Source organism: Colossoma macropomum, unplaced genomic scaffold (assembly GCF_904425465.1).
Source record: "Colossoma macropomum unplaced genomic scaffold, Colossoma_macropomum, whole genome shotgun sequence".
Classification (NCBI taxonomy): Eukaryota; Metazoa; Chordata; class Actinopteri; order Characiformes; family Serrasalmidae; genus Colossoma; species Colossoma macropomum.
In genome coordinates, this window is record NW_023494805.1 from 38,912,910 (window position 1) to 38,929,209 (window position 16,300).

At 39.9% G+C, this 16,300-nt stretch overlaps 1 protein-coding gene across 1 annotated transcript in view; it reads right to left on the reverse strand.

Annotated features, from left to right (window-relative positions):
• st6galnac5a (ST6 (alpha-N-acetyl-neuraminyl-2,3-beta-galactosyl-1,3)-N-acetylgalactosaminide alpha-2,6-sialyltransferase 5a) overlaps positions 1–15,480 on the reverse strand; it is a 57,468-nt gene extending 41,988 nt beyond the window's left edge. Inside the window, exons 1-2 of the mRNA XM_036596633.1 lie at positions 15,331–15,480; positions 14,399–14,590 (exon numbers count right to left, since the gene is read on the reverse strand). Coding sequence (XP_036452526.1) covers positions 14,399–14,590; positions 15,331–15,345 — 207 coding nt within the window. The 5' untranslated portion in view covers positions 15,346–15,480. The remainder of the gene's footprint in view (positions 1–14,398; positions 14,591–15,330) is intronic.
• Between the last annotated feature and the right edge of the window lie 820 nt (positions 15,481–16,300).

Genomic DNA, 16,300 nt, shown 5'->3' on the forward strand with positions numbered 1-16,300 from the left:
TGATTATCATCTTCAAAATTATCACAATTGTCCCTGCTTGAAATATTATCATCATATAATTACCAACTGGACCAGCTTGAAATCCTACTTAACAATTTATAATGATAACTGTATTCTGCACATAAGGCATTTAACACTGTTAATATGCAGTGGTAATCAGCATTTGACTGGTTTGGAAACTAAACCATCTCCAAACTGGTGCTTCTTTTGGAGAGCACTGTCCACTTTACTCTCCACCAGAGAGCAGATCTCATGAGTTTCTTTGATTCATTTGCATATTGTCAAGCTGTTTAAAGTATGTATATGTGTAGTTAATTAGCTGATGATGTTCTGTTTTTACAGCTTAAAATTAGGTGCACTTATTTAAATTATCACGATATTCAGTGTTGTCAGTTATGAGCCCAAGGCTAGTGGCAAGTGACAACTGGCAATCATAGGAAAACAGGGTAAAACTGTGTAAAACAGAAAAAAAACTGTGTAAATAAAACTATTGGAGTAAAAACTTAAATTAAAAATGAAATCTTACGTTATTGTGGATGCAAGATGGATCATCAGTATAGGCAGATATTTGCCTGAAAAAAGGATCCCCTACCATCTGTGTGCCTTAACAGAAATCGAGATTCATTAGACCAGGCTACATTATTCCAGTCTTCAGCTGTCCAGTTTTGGTCAGCCTGTGCCCACTGCAGCCTCAGCTTTCTGTTCTTGTCTGATAGAACTGGAACCTGACATGGGCTTCTGCTGTTGTAGCCCATCCACCTCAAGGTTTGAAATTTTGTGCATTCTGAGATTCTTTTCTTGCTCACTACAATTGTGCAGAGTGGTTATCTGAGTTACTATAGCCCTACTAGAACCAGTCTGGCCATTCTCCACTGACCTCTCTCATCAACAAGGCATTTCCATCCGCAAAACTACAGGATGTTTTTCCTTTATTGTACCATTCTGAGTAACTCTACAGACGTTGTGTGTGAGAATCCCAGGAGACCAGCAATTATAGTAATACTTAAACCAGCTCATCTGTCACCAACAATCATGCCACAGTCAGAGACCACATTTTTTCCCATCCTGATGGTCGAAGTGAACTTTACCAGAAGCTGCTGGCTGTATCTCCATTATTTTATGCCATGCTGCCAGACGATTGGCTGATTAGATAATTGCATGAATGAGTAGTGGTACAGACGTTCCTAATAAAGTGCTCGGTGAGTGTTTAGCTTTGACCAATATTTCAAACTAATATTTGATGATGTATTTATTGGTTTCTGTTGAAGGTTTAGGTGCTGCTGGACTGCTACGCTATAAATATCTGCATTTTATTCATATTACTGCATTTGTAACCCAAAAGAAATAAATGTTATGTTTCTCTGTAATGCTAATCAAGGTATCATGTAGTCCCAATTTCTTAATTTTATTAAAGTTTATGCATCTGCATCACTATCAACATAGCCAGATATATGCAAAAAAAATTTCTATATCAGTGCATCTCTAAAAATACATCGACCTGTATCATCGATTACAGGGAATTTTGCGCCCTAAAATTGGTATCGGTCGCAATATTTTCATATCGGTCAGACCCTACAACAAATGTAATAGGTTTGGGTTAAAATTATGGAATCTTTAAACCATATCCATTCAGTGGTTCACCGAAGTGTTGTAATACATAGCAAGGTATTTTACAATCACAATACATATTAATATAATTACAGTATTGTATGTTTTCCACATCGTTCAGCTCTAGACTCTATAACATGTTACATTAACAGTTGTATCAGTGTATCACCTCTACTGCAGCCAGCTATGAGTCAAAGCAGAGAGAGCTTCAGGCTGAGAGCACATCTGCCACCACTAGAGACATCAGGCTGCTACCGTGTGTAGAGAGAAGCCCTTTGGGACCCCCCTCCACTGCTCACTATCTGTCCCCCCCCTTCTCTCTCTATCTTTCTCTCTCTCTCGCTCACTCGCTCTCCCCTTCCCCCAAACGTACACTGACTCACAGATGCTCTGCACTGAGAGGATTCAAAGAAGCAGCCATCCAGCAAATGAAAAGCAGAAAGAACTGACCAAAGCCTCTCTCCGGTCACCCATCAGGAGCGACTGTATTGATCAAACAGACGAAGATAAAAGGTCAACGTTACATACAGAATGGCTAAATCGAAGGGCGGCACAACGTATCATTGATCATTTTCAGAATGTCGGCTGTCTCAATGCTGAAGATATTGCGAAGTATGTAAAAGAGCCTCTAACTAATCAGTGAACGACCTGAACAGATGGAAGCAATCATATTTTCACAGTCAAACAGTCACACAGATAATCACAGTCACGAATGTTGAACATTCTGTTTTATATTCATAATATACAATATTTTCTCATTGGAATATTCAAACCCTACGCTGTAAAAATGAGAAGTCAGCTCATCTTTAAATGATATCGTACCTGATTACACAGCTTTTTGAGTTAACTCAACTTGAGGTCAACGGAGTTCACCCAACTCAAACTTCTTAGTTGAGTCAAAAGTTTTTCTCATTTCTAGTATCTCAGTTAAGAAGTTTTTGGTTCTATATAGAACCATCTTCAAAAAGGTTCTATATAGAACCATATACAACACGTTCTCCATTAATCTGAAGAACGATTTCACCATGCAAAGAACCAATTAAGCATGAAAATGTTTCTATATAGAACTCATGGTCCTAAATAGAAACACTGCCTTGAAGAAACTTTGTGTGTACCTTAAAGACAACAGCACGTTTACATGCAGCCTAATAATCCATTAATAACATTAGTAAACTAATAGCTCAATTGGAATAGAATACGTCCATGTAAACGCCTCAATCAGAATAGTCTAGTCCCGTTGAGGCCATTCAGAATACTGTTTCTACCTGACTGATCGAGGTGGGTAATCCTGTAAATAATCTGTTAAATAGAAGAATAATATCCGTGTAAACGCCTGTATCTGATTACATTCCCTATCAGAAAGTTTAAGTCCGTTCTGATCATGTTCGTCGCGTCATAGTGAAAGTTTATAAAGTTCAACATGGCGGAGCAGAAACTGGTCTGCAGAGGAGACGAAGTTTATGCTCTGATCTTTAAAAGACGGCGGTGGGACGGACGTCCAGCTTATGTGTCTCAGAACACGACGTCTTCCTCTCGGCCTTCTTTAATAAGGACATGTGAAGGACGTTTTCCTGAGTCTGACATCATTTTAAAGTAATTAAAAACACAAGCGCTGCTCACTGCTGCTCATCTCACTCTGACTGGACTCACGTGATGCTCGTTGTCATGGCAACCTCTACACAGTTATACATACATCGCTGTTGTTGGGAGAAAACCTCGAAATAGCAATTTCCAAATTTTTCTGAAATCTCCAAAAATAGTAATCTTACAGGAAAAGTTTATTTCGCTGCTGTCAGAACAAAACCTTGTATCTCCAAAATGGTAACTTTACAGGAGAAGGAAAAAATCTACTTTACTTTTAATGTAAGTCAATGGAACCAGACTGTTTTCAAAGTCATTTTGGGCCATTTCTTTTGACCCATTCATCATGAAATTTACAAACCATGTAAAGAGTAACAGGCACTTTCAAATTATCTCAAAAACTGAAAAACAAAAAAATGGAGAAGTGAAGGTTTTCTTCCTACAGCAGCTATATATATATATATATCCAGGAGCTCAGTGAATTCCAGCGTGGTACCATGATAGGACGCCACATGTGCAACAAGTCCAGTCGTGAAATTTCCTCGCTACTAAATATTCCACAGTCAACTGTCAGTGGTATTATGACAAAGTGGAAGCGATTAGGAACGACAGCAACTCAGCCACGAAGTCGGCCACGTAAAATGACAGAGCGGGGTCAGCGGATGCTGAGGCGCATAGTGCGCAGAGGTCGGCAACTTTTTTTCCAAACTTCACGTGGCCTTCAGATTAGCTCAAGAACAGCGTAGAGAGCTTCATGGAATGGGTTTCCATGGCTGAGCAGCTGCATCCAAGCCTTGCATCACCAAGCGCAATGCAAAGCGTCGAATGCAGTGGTGTAAAGCGCCGCCACTGGACTCTAGAGCAGTGGAGACGTGTTCTCTGGAGTGACGAATCACGCTTCTCCGTCTGGCAATCCGATGGATGAGTCTGGGTTTGGCGGTTGCCAGGAGAACGGTACTTGTTTGACTGCATTGTGCCGAGTGTAAAGTTTGGTGGAGGGGGGATTATGGTGTGGTGTTTTTCAGGAGTTGGGCTCGGCCCCTTAGTTCCAGTGAAAGGAACTCTTAATGCTTCAGCAGACCAAGAGATTTTGGACGAATTCATGCTCCCAACTTTGTGGGAACAGTTTGGGGAGTTTGGCCCCTTCCTGTTCCAACATGACTGCGCACCAGTGCACAAAGCAAGGTCCATAAAGACATGGATGAGCGAGTTTGGAGCGGAAGAACTTGACTGGCCTGCACAGAGTCCTGACCTCAACCCGATAGAACACCTTTGGGATGAAATAGAGCGGAGACTGCGAGCCAGGCCTTCTCGTCCAACATCAGTGTCTGACCTCACAAATGCGCTTCTGGAAGAATGGTCAAAAAATTCCCATAAACACACTCCTAAACCTTGTGGAGAGCCTTCCCAGAAGAGTTGAAGCTGTTATAGCTGCAAAGGGTGGGCCGACATCATATTAAACCCTATGGATTAAGAATGGGATGTCACTCAAGTTCATATGCGTGTGAAGGCAGGCGAGCGAATACTTTTGGCAATATACTGTATATGTACTACAGATGCACTGATACCACTTTTTCCTTTCTGATACCGATACCTTTAGTATCGTTTAATACGTCTAATACATCTAATACGTCTAAAACTTATTTTCTTATTTTTTTGGTTAGTGGGCTGCTATCCTAAAGGCTAAATCGGGGCTAAAGGCTATCATTACGGCAAGAGTTTGGCGGTTCCTTCGGCTCTCTCAGTAACATTACCTCAGACTGTAAGTGACCACACAGCGGCAGACGAGTGATAACTGAAAGAAGCAGCTCAGCTGTTCAGGTAAGCGGCTCCGTTAGCGTGTTTTTCGCTCCAAAAATTGCTGTTACAGGTTCTGCCATGCGCATTTTGTTGTTAAGTTCTGTCTACTGACACACATGCATGTGTCAGAAATTGCTTTGTGTGTCAGTCATAGGTATCGGTATCCCCATCACCGGCACTGCTTTTGCGTCAGTATCGGCGCTGATACCAAAACAGTGTTGGTATCGGTGCAACACTAATATATAAACTGTGATCTACATATTTTGCCATACCACCCACTACTATTCATGACTGATGCACCTCTCAGTGTGTCTCCTCAGTCACTGGTCAAACAAAAGAGCACATCAAATTCGCAATCAATATGATATTACTATGCTTTTGCACTGCTTAACCATTAGATGAGATGTTATTGTCATTTTGCTGTACAATTTTAATGTAATACAATCATTTCACAATCAATTACATAGTTACATAATGTATTACATTTACATTATATTCTGTATCAGCTTGTTTCTGTTTGTTTTGGCATAAAAAAACATATTACTTTTCATCAAATTCATATCATAATGATGTGTTTTTGACTGAAAGTGAAGAACCTGCACTTTCAATGGAATTTCTCCACTTGTTTCTATGAGCTATGAGTGAAAAACACGGAGATGATTCGTGTTTTGTGATTACAAAGTGCTCGCTGTGCATTGAACGCTGCACAGAGAGACAGAAATATGCAGGTCAAAGCCTACTTTTAAACAAAAATCTGAGAAACACTGCAGCAAAGTGGAAACACGCAAAACTGAATTTCTCTCATACAGCATTACGTTTGATGGTAGAATTTGCATTCAGCTTTCAAGGCTTTCGTATGAAGCCCTGCTCCTCAAATCCTCTCAAGGCAAACACTGAGCGAAAAAAAAGAAAAACATGCATCTAGAAAAACCTTTTAAGCTGACACATAAGAGCACGTTCGCCTCGACAACCGCATGAATTAAATTTCCTACAAGGACCGAGCAAAAGAGCACTTAGACATACATTTGACATAAATGCCAGCATGCATGACTTCATAATCCACCGAAATAATCCCGTCACACACAAACAATGCATGACCTCCACGCAGTCCATCCAGCAGATAACGTCGCCTGCCTGTTTAGGGGTCTTTATGTTTCAGAGAAGATGGAACTCACTTATGTTTATTGTTGCAGTGCAGAACAGGATCATCTCGTGACTAACAGTTTTCTTTGTGCTATGATGCTTTTAAGAAACCCTATTGTAAAGATGCAGAATCATAAAAACCAAACACAGGGTGCCTTTGAAATGTCATACTACTATACTACTAAACTACATACTGCCCTAGTATATACAATGCACTACATGCTAGACTGCCCTGTGATGGACTGGCGACCTGTCCAGGGTGTATCCTGCCTTCCGCCCAATGACAGCTGGGATAGGCTCCAGCACCCCACCGCGACCCAGAAGGATAAGCGGTTTAGATGATGTATGTATGTATGTATGTATGTACATGCTAGACTTCATAGTCGAATACTGTACGATGTCCAGTGTACAACAAACACCATGTGCCAACTAGACTGCCAGCATCGCGGACTGAGCCAATCAGAACCATCTCAAGACCCGCCCCATTTTCTTCAGCTCTCCAATCACTTCTTGGCAACTGCTGCTAGCCGCTTTTCAGCTCTTTTTCAGAGATTTGTTGCTGGTAACATATCGCTGCTGTCAGAACAAAACCTTGTATCTCCGAAATGATAACTTTACAGGAGAAGGAAAAAACATACTTTACTTTCAATGTAAGTCAATGGAACCAGATGTTTTTACAAGCAATTTCGGGTCATTTCTTTTACTCCAATCATCATGAAATTTACAAAAAATGTAAAGTGAAACAGGTATTTTAAAATTATGTCAAAACCTGAAAAAACATCAAAAATGGAGATACAAGGTTTTCTTCAGACAACAGTGAAATGCTAGTTTAAGCAGTGTGGCTCTACACATCATCCTGAAAAGCAGATGCTGAGCAGATTGTTTGGTTGAGATCAACTTTATTAAGTCACTATTTCAACTATGTTATATACGTAGTACGTTAGACATGCATCGATACCACTTTTTTCCTTCCAATACCAATACCTGATTCTTTAGTATCGGCCGATACCGAGTACCGATACTAACTCTGTCTAACCTTACTCACAGAGAAGTCCTGGCACAATTACTTTTTAAAATATTTTATTTTGGTAAAATCTGTGTTCTGCATCACAAATAAAACGCACTCAGCTTGGCTAGATGGCATTTACTTGTTGGATTATATTTTTTAGATGCTTAAGAAGACTCATTTTTGTTTATTTACTGTATGTATTTAGTATTTACTATCATATAATTAGTTTAACAATCATTTATCATAAAGGTTCAGGCATAAATGTAAAAATATACGGTCATATATGTAGTGTACATATATGTACGTGTCAAATATTGGACATATGCAAAATATATGAATGAATATGCAATGGTTGAAAAATGGCTAATTTGAAATATGTTGACATATACACCGATCAGGCATAACATTATGACCACCTGCTTGTTTCTACGCTCATTGTCCATTTTATCAGCTCCACTTACTATATAGGCACACTTTGTAGTTCTACAGTTACAGACTGTAGTCCATCTGTTTCTCTGCATACTTTGTTAGCCCCCTTTTACCCTGTTCTTCAGTGGTCAGGACCCCCATGGACCCTCACAGAGCAGGTACTATTTGGGTGGTGGGTCATTCTCAGCACTGCAGTAACACTGACGTGGTGGTGGTGTGTTAGTGTGTGTTGTGCTGTTATGAGTGAATAATAAAATAAGTTGGATATAAAGGAAGTTTATATCGCTGCTGTTGGAACAAAACCTTGTATCTCCAAAATGGTAACTTTACAGGAGAAAGAAAAAACATATTTTACTTTTAATGTAAGTCAATGGAACCAGACTTTTTTGCAAGTAATTCTGGGCCACTTTTTTTGGTCCATTCATCATTAAGTTTACAGACAATGTAAAGGGCAACAGGTAATTTCAAAATATGTTAAAAATTGAAAAAAGTTCCAACAGCACTGATATATGCTAATATAGTTGATATTCATATATTGCCATAGATCAGATTTCCATATGGGGCTTCTATTACTTATTAGCTACAACAGCCTTGTAGGTCCAATGCAAAACTAAAGATGCAAACTTCAGACATCTCTGAGATGAATAACAGAACACCTAGTTAATTCCAACAACCGAAACCTGCATCTCAGTCTTCTTTTCTACTGAGATCACATCAAGAAAGACAGTGGATTTGTCTCGGGGTCGAGGTAATTCATCATGGCTGAAGTCGATCCGGCCAGCAGAAAGACCTCTATTGAGTCTGGGTGTGAGGAAGCTCCATTGATAACCAATCCCAGATAACTCCCAATCGAACCGCAGCGCCGTTCGGGTTTTCAGCGCAGCATCAAAGACATGCTGCCACTTCTCATCATGACTGCGTATTTTCCGGCAAGCCTCAGCAAAGAAAACAGCCCAAGTCACCTGCCGGAGCCGAGACGAGAGCTGTCGAGGAGGGAGCATTCCGGATCCATCAATAGGAGATGGAAGAGAGGAGCGAAAGCATATTCGGCAGGCGGTTATTGAGTGGGCAGTCTGCATGTGCCGGGGTAAATAGTGATTAATGAGAAACAGAAGGAGATGTTTTAGGGTTGTGGGGTAGGGTTTCCGTTAAATACTGGTATTTGAGCAGAGAAAAACTCAGCAAGACTGGCCAATTAAAATTCTGGGGCTGGTAAATTTTCTATCACCCAAAGTACATAAAAAATGTAAGTACATAAAACACATTCCATCATTTCTTCTTTTTAAAAAACGTATTTTTAATTAATATAATACTATAAATGAAGCCATATAGCCAATTTCTACATTAATAAAGCTCAATCGGATTGGGTGCTGTGCCTACACAGCTGCTATACATGTAACCTTAGGCATGAAGACACAGAAAAAGTAATGACTGTTAGCAGCCACATCATAAGCCAACGACACAGAGTGGTAAGCTTCAGCACTCCATATGTCCAAGAACCACCTACTTTGACAGGAAGGGGTCATCTGATATGCAAAACACGTCCACTTTAAAGGAATAGTTTGGTGAAAAGTCTAATGTACACAATGGTACACTTATCTCAGATGTTGTTGATCTGGCAAGATGTGTTTGGTGTCCAAATTTTGCCTCTTTAGCTTAGTGCTGAAGCTATGAGACTAATGTTGCTAACAAACACTGTAAATCAATAGTCACCCAAATCTTTTCCATACATACATCTCCAAAACTTCTCTCAACCTGCTCGATCTGCATCTTCAAAAGTCAACATAGTTATTATACACAGTTATATTAGCTGTTATTTATAAAAAGAAATAACAGAAATCCTGAACGTAATCTGTTCACGCAAATGTGAATTATTTCGGTGCCTGTTGTCTAAAATGGCTGCTCCCAGCATTCAGCTACACGGCGGAGTTCTGTTCATTTTTCATGGGTTACAGAAAAACATACTGTATTCTAAACCATATCAAGTCTGCACACACTTAATAAAGACCTGGATGCGGACCGAGTGGGTTAAAATTCAGTTTTAGGATGTATTTACAAAAACTATTTGGGTGACTATTGACTTCTAGTGTTTGTTAGCAATGTAACTCCAGCCCTAAGCTAAAGAAGCACAATTTAAACACCAGACGTGGCTGGTTGACTACATGTGGTGTAAATATAATAGTTTGCCAAACTATTCTTTTAAATTTAGTATTAAACAATATTGGCTGTTTAAAACTCTCTCACAATCCAAAGTCTGAATCTAATCTTACTCAACAAGCTAGCAGAATAAGTAGCCTTGTTCTCATTAGCCAACCCTGTTAGCCAGCTAGCCAGCTAATGTTATTTAGCTAGCTAACCAGCTAGTTGAGAGGGGTATAAAAAATCAGTGGGAAAGTAACAAGTAATAAATAATTGCAATTTTCTAATTGCAATTATTTGAGATGATTAGAGTTATTTAGGAGTGCAATAGTGTTTATCTATTTGCTAGCTAGCTATTTCTAATGTTTTTAGCATGAATGCTAGCAGAATGAGTGTTTTTTGTCCTTATATTTTCACTGTTGTGTAGTTTTCCTTGACTCAACACTTAATTCTTTGTGACGGTAGAGATCTGTGTGTACACTCAACAGTATATAGTACATCATTTTGACAGTACAACCGGTATTAGCTGTTAAACTTAGCTAAGAAGCAAGATGTCTAATCAGCCAATTTAGGCTGTACTTTAGTTCAATCAGTGAGCAAAACAGACAATTAAATTGTTAATCGCAATTTTTTATATGGCAATTTATTGTCATGTAAATTTTCAGGAGCGTGACAGCCGTAATCTGTTTGTTGGTTCGCTAATGCTAACGATTTTAGCATGTATGCTAGCAGAGTGAGCACTTTTTCCTCATATTTTCACTCTTGTGTAGCTTTGCTCGACTCAACACTTAATTCTGTGTGACGGTAGAGATCTGTGTGTACATTCAACAGTGCATAGCATTTAGACTTTACAACCAATATTAGCAAACAAACACAGCTAGGAAGCAAGATGGCTAATTCGCCAATTTAGGCGGTACTTTAGTTCAATTAAAGAGCAGAAAAAGAGAATTAAATTGTTAATCGCAATGACTTACATGACAATTAATTGTCAAGTAAATTTTCATGATCGTGACAGCCGTAATCTGTTGGGTTAGCTAGCTAAATCTAACATTTTTAGCATGTATGCTAGCACACTGAGCACTTTCTCCTCATATTTTCACTTTTGTGTAGCTTTGTTTGCCTCAACACATAATTCTGTGTGACTGTAGAGATGTGTGTGCACACTCAACAGTATATAGTATATTATTTTGACAGTACAGCCAGTATTAGCTTTCAAACATAGCTAGGAAGCAAAACCGCTAATCAGCTAATTATAGTCTATACTTTAGCTCAATCAAGGAGCAAAAAGGACTATTAAATTGATCGCAATGAATTTTCATGATCGCGACAGCCCTAATTTATTTAGCATGTATGCTAGCGCTGTGAGTGTTTTTGTCCTTATATTTTCACTTTCATGAGTCTTTGCTTGACTCAACACATGATTCTGTGTGACTGTAGACATTTGTGTTCACACTTACAGTATATCGTGTATCATTTTGAAAGTACAACCAGTATTAGCTAATAATCAAATATAGCTAGTAAGCAAGATGGCTAATCAGCCGATTTGGCCACTTTAGGCTGTACTTTATTTCAATCATTGAGCAGCAAAAGACAATAAAACCATTAATCGCAATTATTTATACAACAATGAATTGTCATCTATAATTTCATGATTGTGATAGCCTCAAAAATAACGTTAGCAACATTAGCAACATTCCTGCTTTCTTTGGTAGTTAGAGCCTTTCAGATTGAAATTCCACCACTGTTCACTGGCACAAAAAAATTTCCAAGTGGAAAATATTTGTGGGTGACTCCAATCTCACTTTCCCCTTCAGCTCAAATCTCTAAGACAAGTTCAGGTCCAATACAGGGCGCTAGAACTGCAAGTAGCTGTAATGAAATAAAAACACTTGTGCCAAAAAGGCCATTTTCCAATTAATGCTAAGCAAAAGTTAACTAGAAACCTTTCTCATTCTCAACTCACATTACAGACGCCATAAGCTGACTTGTTTTTCAGCCTAAAGTAGAAGAACAATAACTAGCGGCGAGCAAAACAAGACATTTAAAATAACATCCACACAAACAGCAGGAAAATGTCAGCCCTGTTACGAAATGCCACCGATTAATTTTTAGCCACACAATTCCTTCCTCGTTATTCATGCGTTTAATTCCTTAATGCATTGCAACAGAAAAGTGAATTATGAATACCAACGCATTCATCACTAAAATGCACCTCCATATTCATCACCAGTCTGCATAAATTTAGTCCAATCGCAGTCAAAAAAAATGGAATATTTTAAATGCAAAGCAGGACAGGCAGGCAGACGTCTGTCCTCCTTCACTGCCGTTTAAGTATTGGGTGATTGCACTGCTGAGGATCATCTAATAAAAACCAATCGCCCCAAAAATAAGCTGTGTTTTGGGAACATGGTTTTCTTGGTTTCTCATTTCTCACTGTTCACTGCTGTCCTTGCTCTACAACATCCATTTTAACATCATATAGTGCTTGGTAATGAGTTGATGAGTTGGAAAACATACTTTTTACTGGAAAATCTGACCCTGGCTATAGCTTATAGATAACTTTAAATGAGTTTTCAACCATTTTTTTCAAGATTTCTTCATATTTAAATGGGTAAAAAGTTTACAAAGTCATTCAGAGTGGTTTGATGTGAAAAGCTCCTTTCTAGAGCCAAATATGTTCATTGTGGTAGTGACAGGATCCAGACGTCTGAAGTGTTTAATACCTTAAAAGCAGAGGTTATTACATTAATTTTTAATGAATTTGTTGTGTAATATCTGAAACACTGTTTCACAATAGTTTGGAGATACGTTTTAGCCTAAAACCATTTTATTTAACCATGCATAGCGGGGAGGGTGTTGTAAGGCAAAATAGTCCCCAAAGAAAACTTATTTTCCATCATCAACATTACATATAAAAACTCAGAAGACTTGTGTAGGTTCACTGGTGGTTTCGGATAGTAAATAAAATGGCTATATTTGTGTTGTAGACATGATGACCCCTGGTTCCTATCACCACCACTGTAAAGAAATCTGAGTCTCTACAATCAACCATTTCACACCAAACTACCCTGAATGACTTTACGTCTCACCAATTGAATTATGCAGAAAAATCAGAGGAATACCCCTTTAAAAGTCTGTAAAAACTATCTCAGGTAGCATTTTTTTGGAAAAGTGCACTGTGCTAAACCCAAGTCACTATATGAGCCGAGCTTATAATAACAGACAAGGTGAAACTGCACACAGATACTAGATCAGCACTCCTGATCTGAGAAGCTTTGTGGATACGGGAGCTGGACCACACAGGACTCTGAACGGTGATTCCCCATTGAAAGCAAACTGCAATCCAGGACCAGTACTGAAATAATTATTCGTCATTTTTGTTAATGTCGACTACAAATATTCCCGTTTTCGATTTTCCGTTTGAAGTGACATCCAACCTAGAGGCAGTTAACGACTTGACCTGAAGAGGGCAGCAGTACACCTCAAGTGTTGTACCTCTGTGAGCAGATAGCAAAAGAAAATAATCAATTTTAGCTGAAATTTGAAAAGAAGTAAAGACTGGGAGTTTTTTTAACATAGTAATGTAATATAGTTCTAATAGCATGTTATCGCCATTAATATTATCACACATTTTTTAACTTTGTTGCATCATTTGACTACGTGCCACTGGCTATTTAGCTTAAAACACAACTTATACTGTAAACACAATTTTCACGTGGAAAAATGGCGTCCTAGAAACCTGTTCACACAGAGCTCTTCTCGTGAACTAGCATATTAAAATGTTGAAAAAAGTTGATCTACATATTTATTATTACATGACTTATTTTTAGCTATAGCTTATTATGTATTGTAGCTCAAAGTTATAAGCAGGTTTACACATCAGATTTTTTCTGTGATGGTAGTTTAGCTATTGGTGAAACAGAACCTCAGTTTGCCAAACATTTTATTAGTACAGTTCTTCACATTAACAGGCCACATTTAAGCCGATTAATTCATGTCAGATTTTTTCAGCCCTACACTCAAGACAGCTTTGGACCTTGCAACGTGGGTCAGGTTGGGTCAGTTTCAAACAAAATTATGTTGGACACGGGTCAGTTTTGGACTCAAAATTGATGATGTGGGTCAGGTTGGGTCAGTTTCAACAGAATTTTGTTGGACATGGGTCAGTTTTTAACTCAAAATTGACGATGTGGGTCAGGTTGGGTCAGTTTCAAACAGAATTTTGTCAGACATGGCTCAGTTTCGGACTAAAAATTGATGATGTGGGTCAGGTTGGGTCAGTTTCAAACAAAATGTTGTTGGACAAAGGTCAGTTTTGGACTCAAAACTTGATCTTGGTCAGGAAGTCAGGTTTGGACTGTACTTCAGGTCTGATCTGGCTCAGACTGAAGCTTCTCAGGCTGTATTTGTGTTTGGACCAACGCTTCAGGCCCAGTCAAACCTCTATTAAAGAACCACTGGACTAGTGGAAAAGCCCCCTGAGAAGCTTTCTGAACAAATGAAGCGGTGCGCACTTGTTAAAGGAGTTTTGAACCTGCATCTGTAGCGCACAGTCATTTCCCAGCATCTGCCCCATTGGCTTCTCTTCTAAACACTCTGAATTAATGGCTTTTCAAATGCCAGATTCAGATAAGGTTTCAAAAAAATGCATGAGTGTCCATTCAAAGCCATGTGAGGACTGGTACTCACACTGTGGTCGATGATGCTGGTGTAGCCCTGTAGGGCTGGAGGAGCTGGCCGGGCTTTGGCTGGAGCTTTGGTGGTCTTCACTGTCTGGCCGGCCCCATCGCTGGATCTGCCCCCATCGCTGTTATTCACGTTATACACAAAGAACAAGCTGGTGCACATGGTGATGGCCAGAAACACGGCTGCTCCATGGCGCTGAAGAGAGAGAGATCCCAGGTCAACAACATCAAGATGCGCAGCTTCCAACCTGTCAGCACTGCAATACGTGCAAAAGCATCATGCACTGCGAAAAGAAAGCTCCAAAAACTGCATCACAACAATGCATGTTGTACTTCAGTGCTGGAAAAGCACAAATGCAAGCTTGCAAAGTTGTCTGTGCAAATGGGAAAACTATTTTTCTGCAAATCAGATATTGATTACACCCTGTTGGCAGCTATAAAGGAGACAAGATCTTTGAAAAACTCCATCACAGGTTGATTACAGGTTGCTTTGCTGCAAAAAGAGGCCAACATATCAAACATAATAACTGAGTTTTTAATAGCAGAGACTGAAAATGCAGAAATGTTTTGCCCCCAGACTTGCATTTGCAAATTCACGAGGCTGAAACTGGCTCCTCATTCTAATTTTCCGTTCCACCTTAAATGCCACAGGCGCCAGAATGGAACTGCTGCACCATTTAAGGTGGAACGGACAATTCGAACCAGCAGCTGGCAAATAACAGAGCAACTTGTGCAATACTGGATGCCTCGTGCTACAAACTCTAACCCCAGCGCGAGCGGGTCGCTTAGGGCTGCTTTCTATTGTTTTAAGCTTTAATCTCTGATAATGCAATGTGCCGTTGCAATGCAATCGCCGCAGCAGCCCCACTTCACGAACAATGCAACGAGCAGTGGTGGAAATAGTTTGAATTTAACAGTAAAAAGGAAAAGTGCTACCATGGCTGTCCTCATTTTGCAGAGCTGGGATCTTCCCCCGCAGATCGGCGCTTGCAGGTCCACTTTTGTGTCCTCGATGTTGGAGCGCTACATGAGATTATGTGGACAGAAGGGCTCCCATCCTCATCTGCACAGCGCGCTCCGCTCTCTCCTCCGTCAGATTACTGTGTGAGTGTGAGAGAGAGAGAGAGAGAGAGAGAGAGGGAGAGAGAGAGAGAGAGAGGGGGAGAGAGAGAGAGTGTGTGAGAGAGAGAGAGAGAGTGTGAGAGAGAGAGAGAGAGAGCGAGAGAGAGAGAGAGAGAGAGTGAGAGAGAGAGAGAGAGAGAGAGAGAGAGAGAGAGAGTGTGTGTGAGAGAGAGAGAGAGAGAGAGAGAGAGCGTATGTGAGTGAACACTGGCTAAAACCCATTCTTATCGTGGAGCGGCAAGCAGATGTTGCCCGCTGTAAAGCTCCATGGTCTTAAGAGCCGCTGGATTTCTGGCTTCCACGCCGGGCCCTCCCACCAAGACTCCAGTGCACCTTACTGCATTCATTTCTATGGACGTCTGGTGACGCCATGAGCTGAGACAACGAGCTAATTGTCTCCTGATCCCAAGATAACAAAGATGTTATCTTGAGACAATGAGTTAACTCTCTTGTAGTACTTCAACTTTGTTACCTTGAGATCACAATATAATTAACACGTAATCTCAATATAACAACTTTGTTGCCTTGAGATCACAAGATAATTAACTTGTTATCTCCAGAAAACTACGGAGCTCTGCTGGTGACACCCTTTATAAAATAAAATAATGCGTGGCCATGACTTAGTAAGGCATGCGAAAAAGATAATTAAGTTGTGGCAAGTAGTGGGAACGAGATCCTAATGCGTGGCCATGCGTGGCCATGACTTAATCATCTCATTCCCACACCTTGTTAAGTCGTGGCCACGCATTAGGACCTCGTTCCCACGTCTTACTACGTGGTGGCC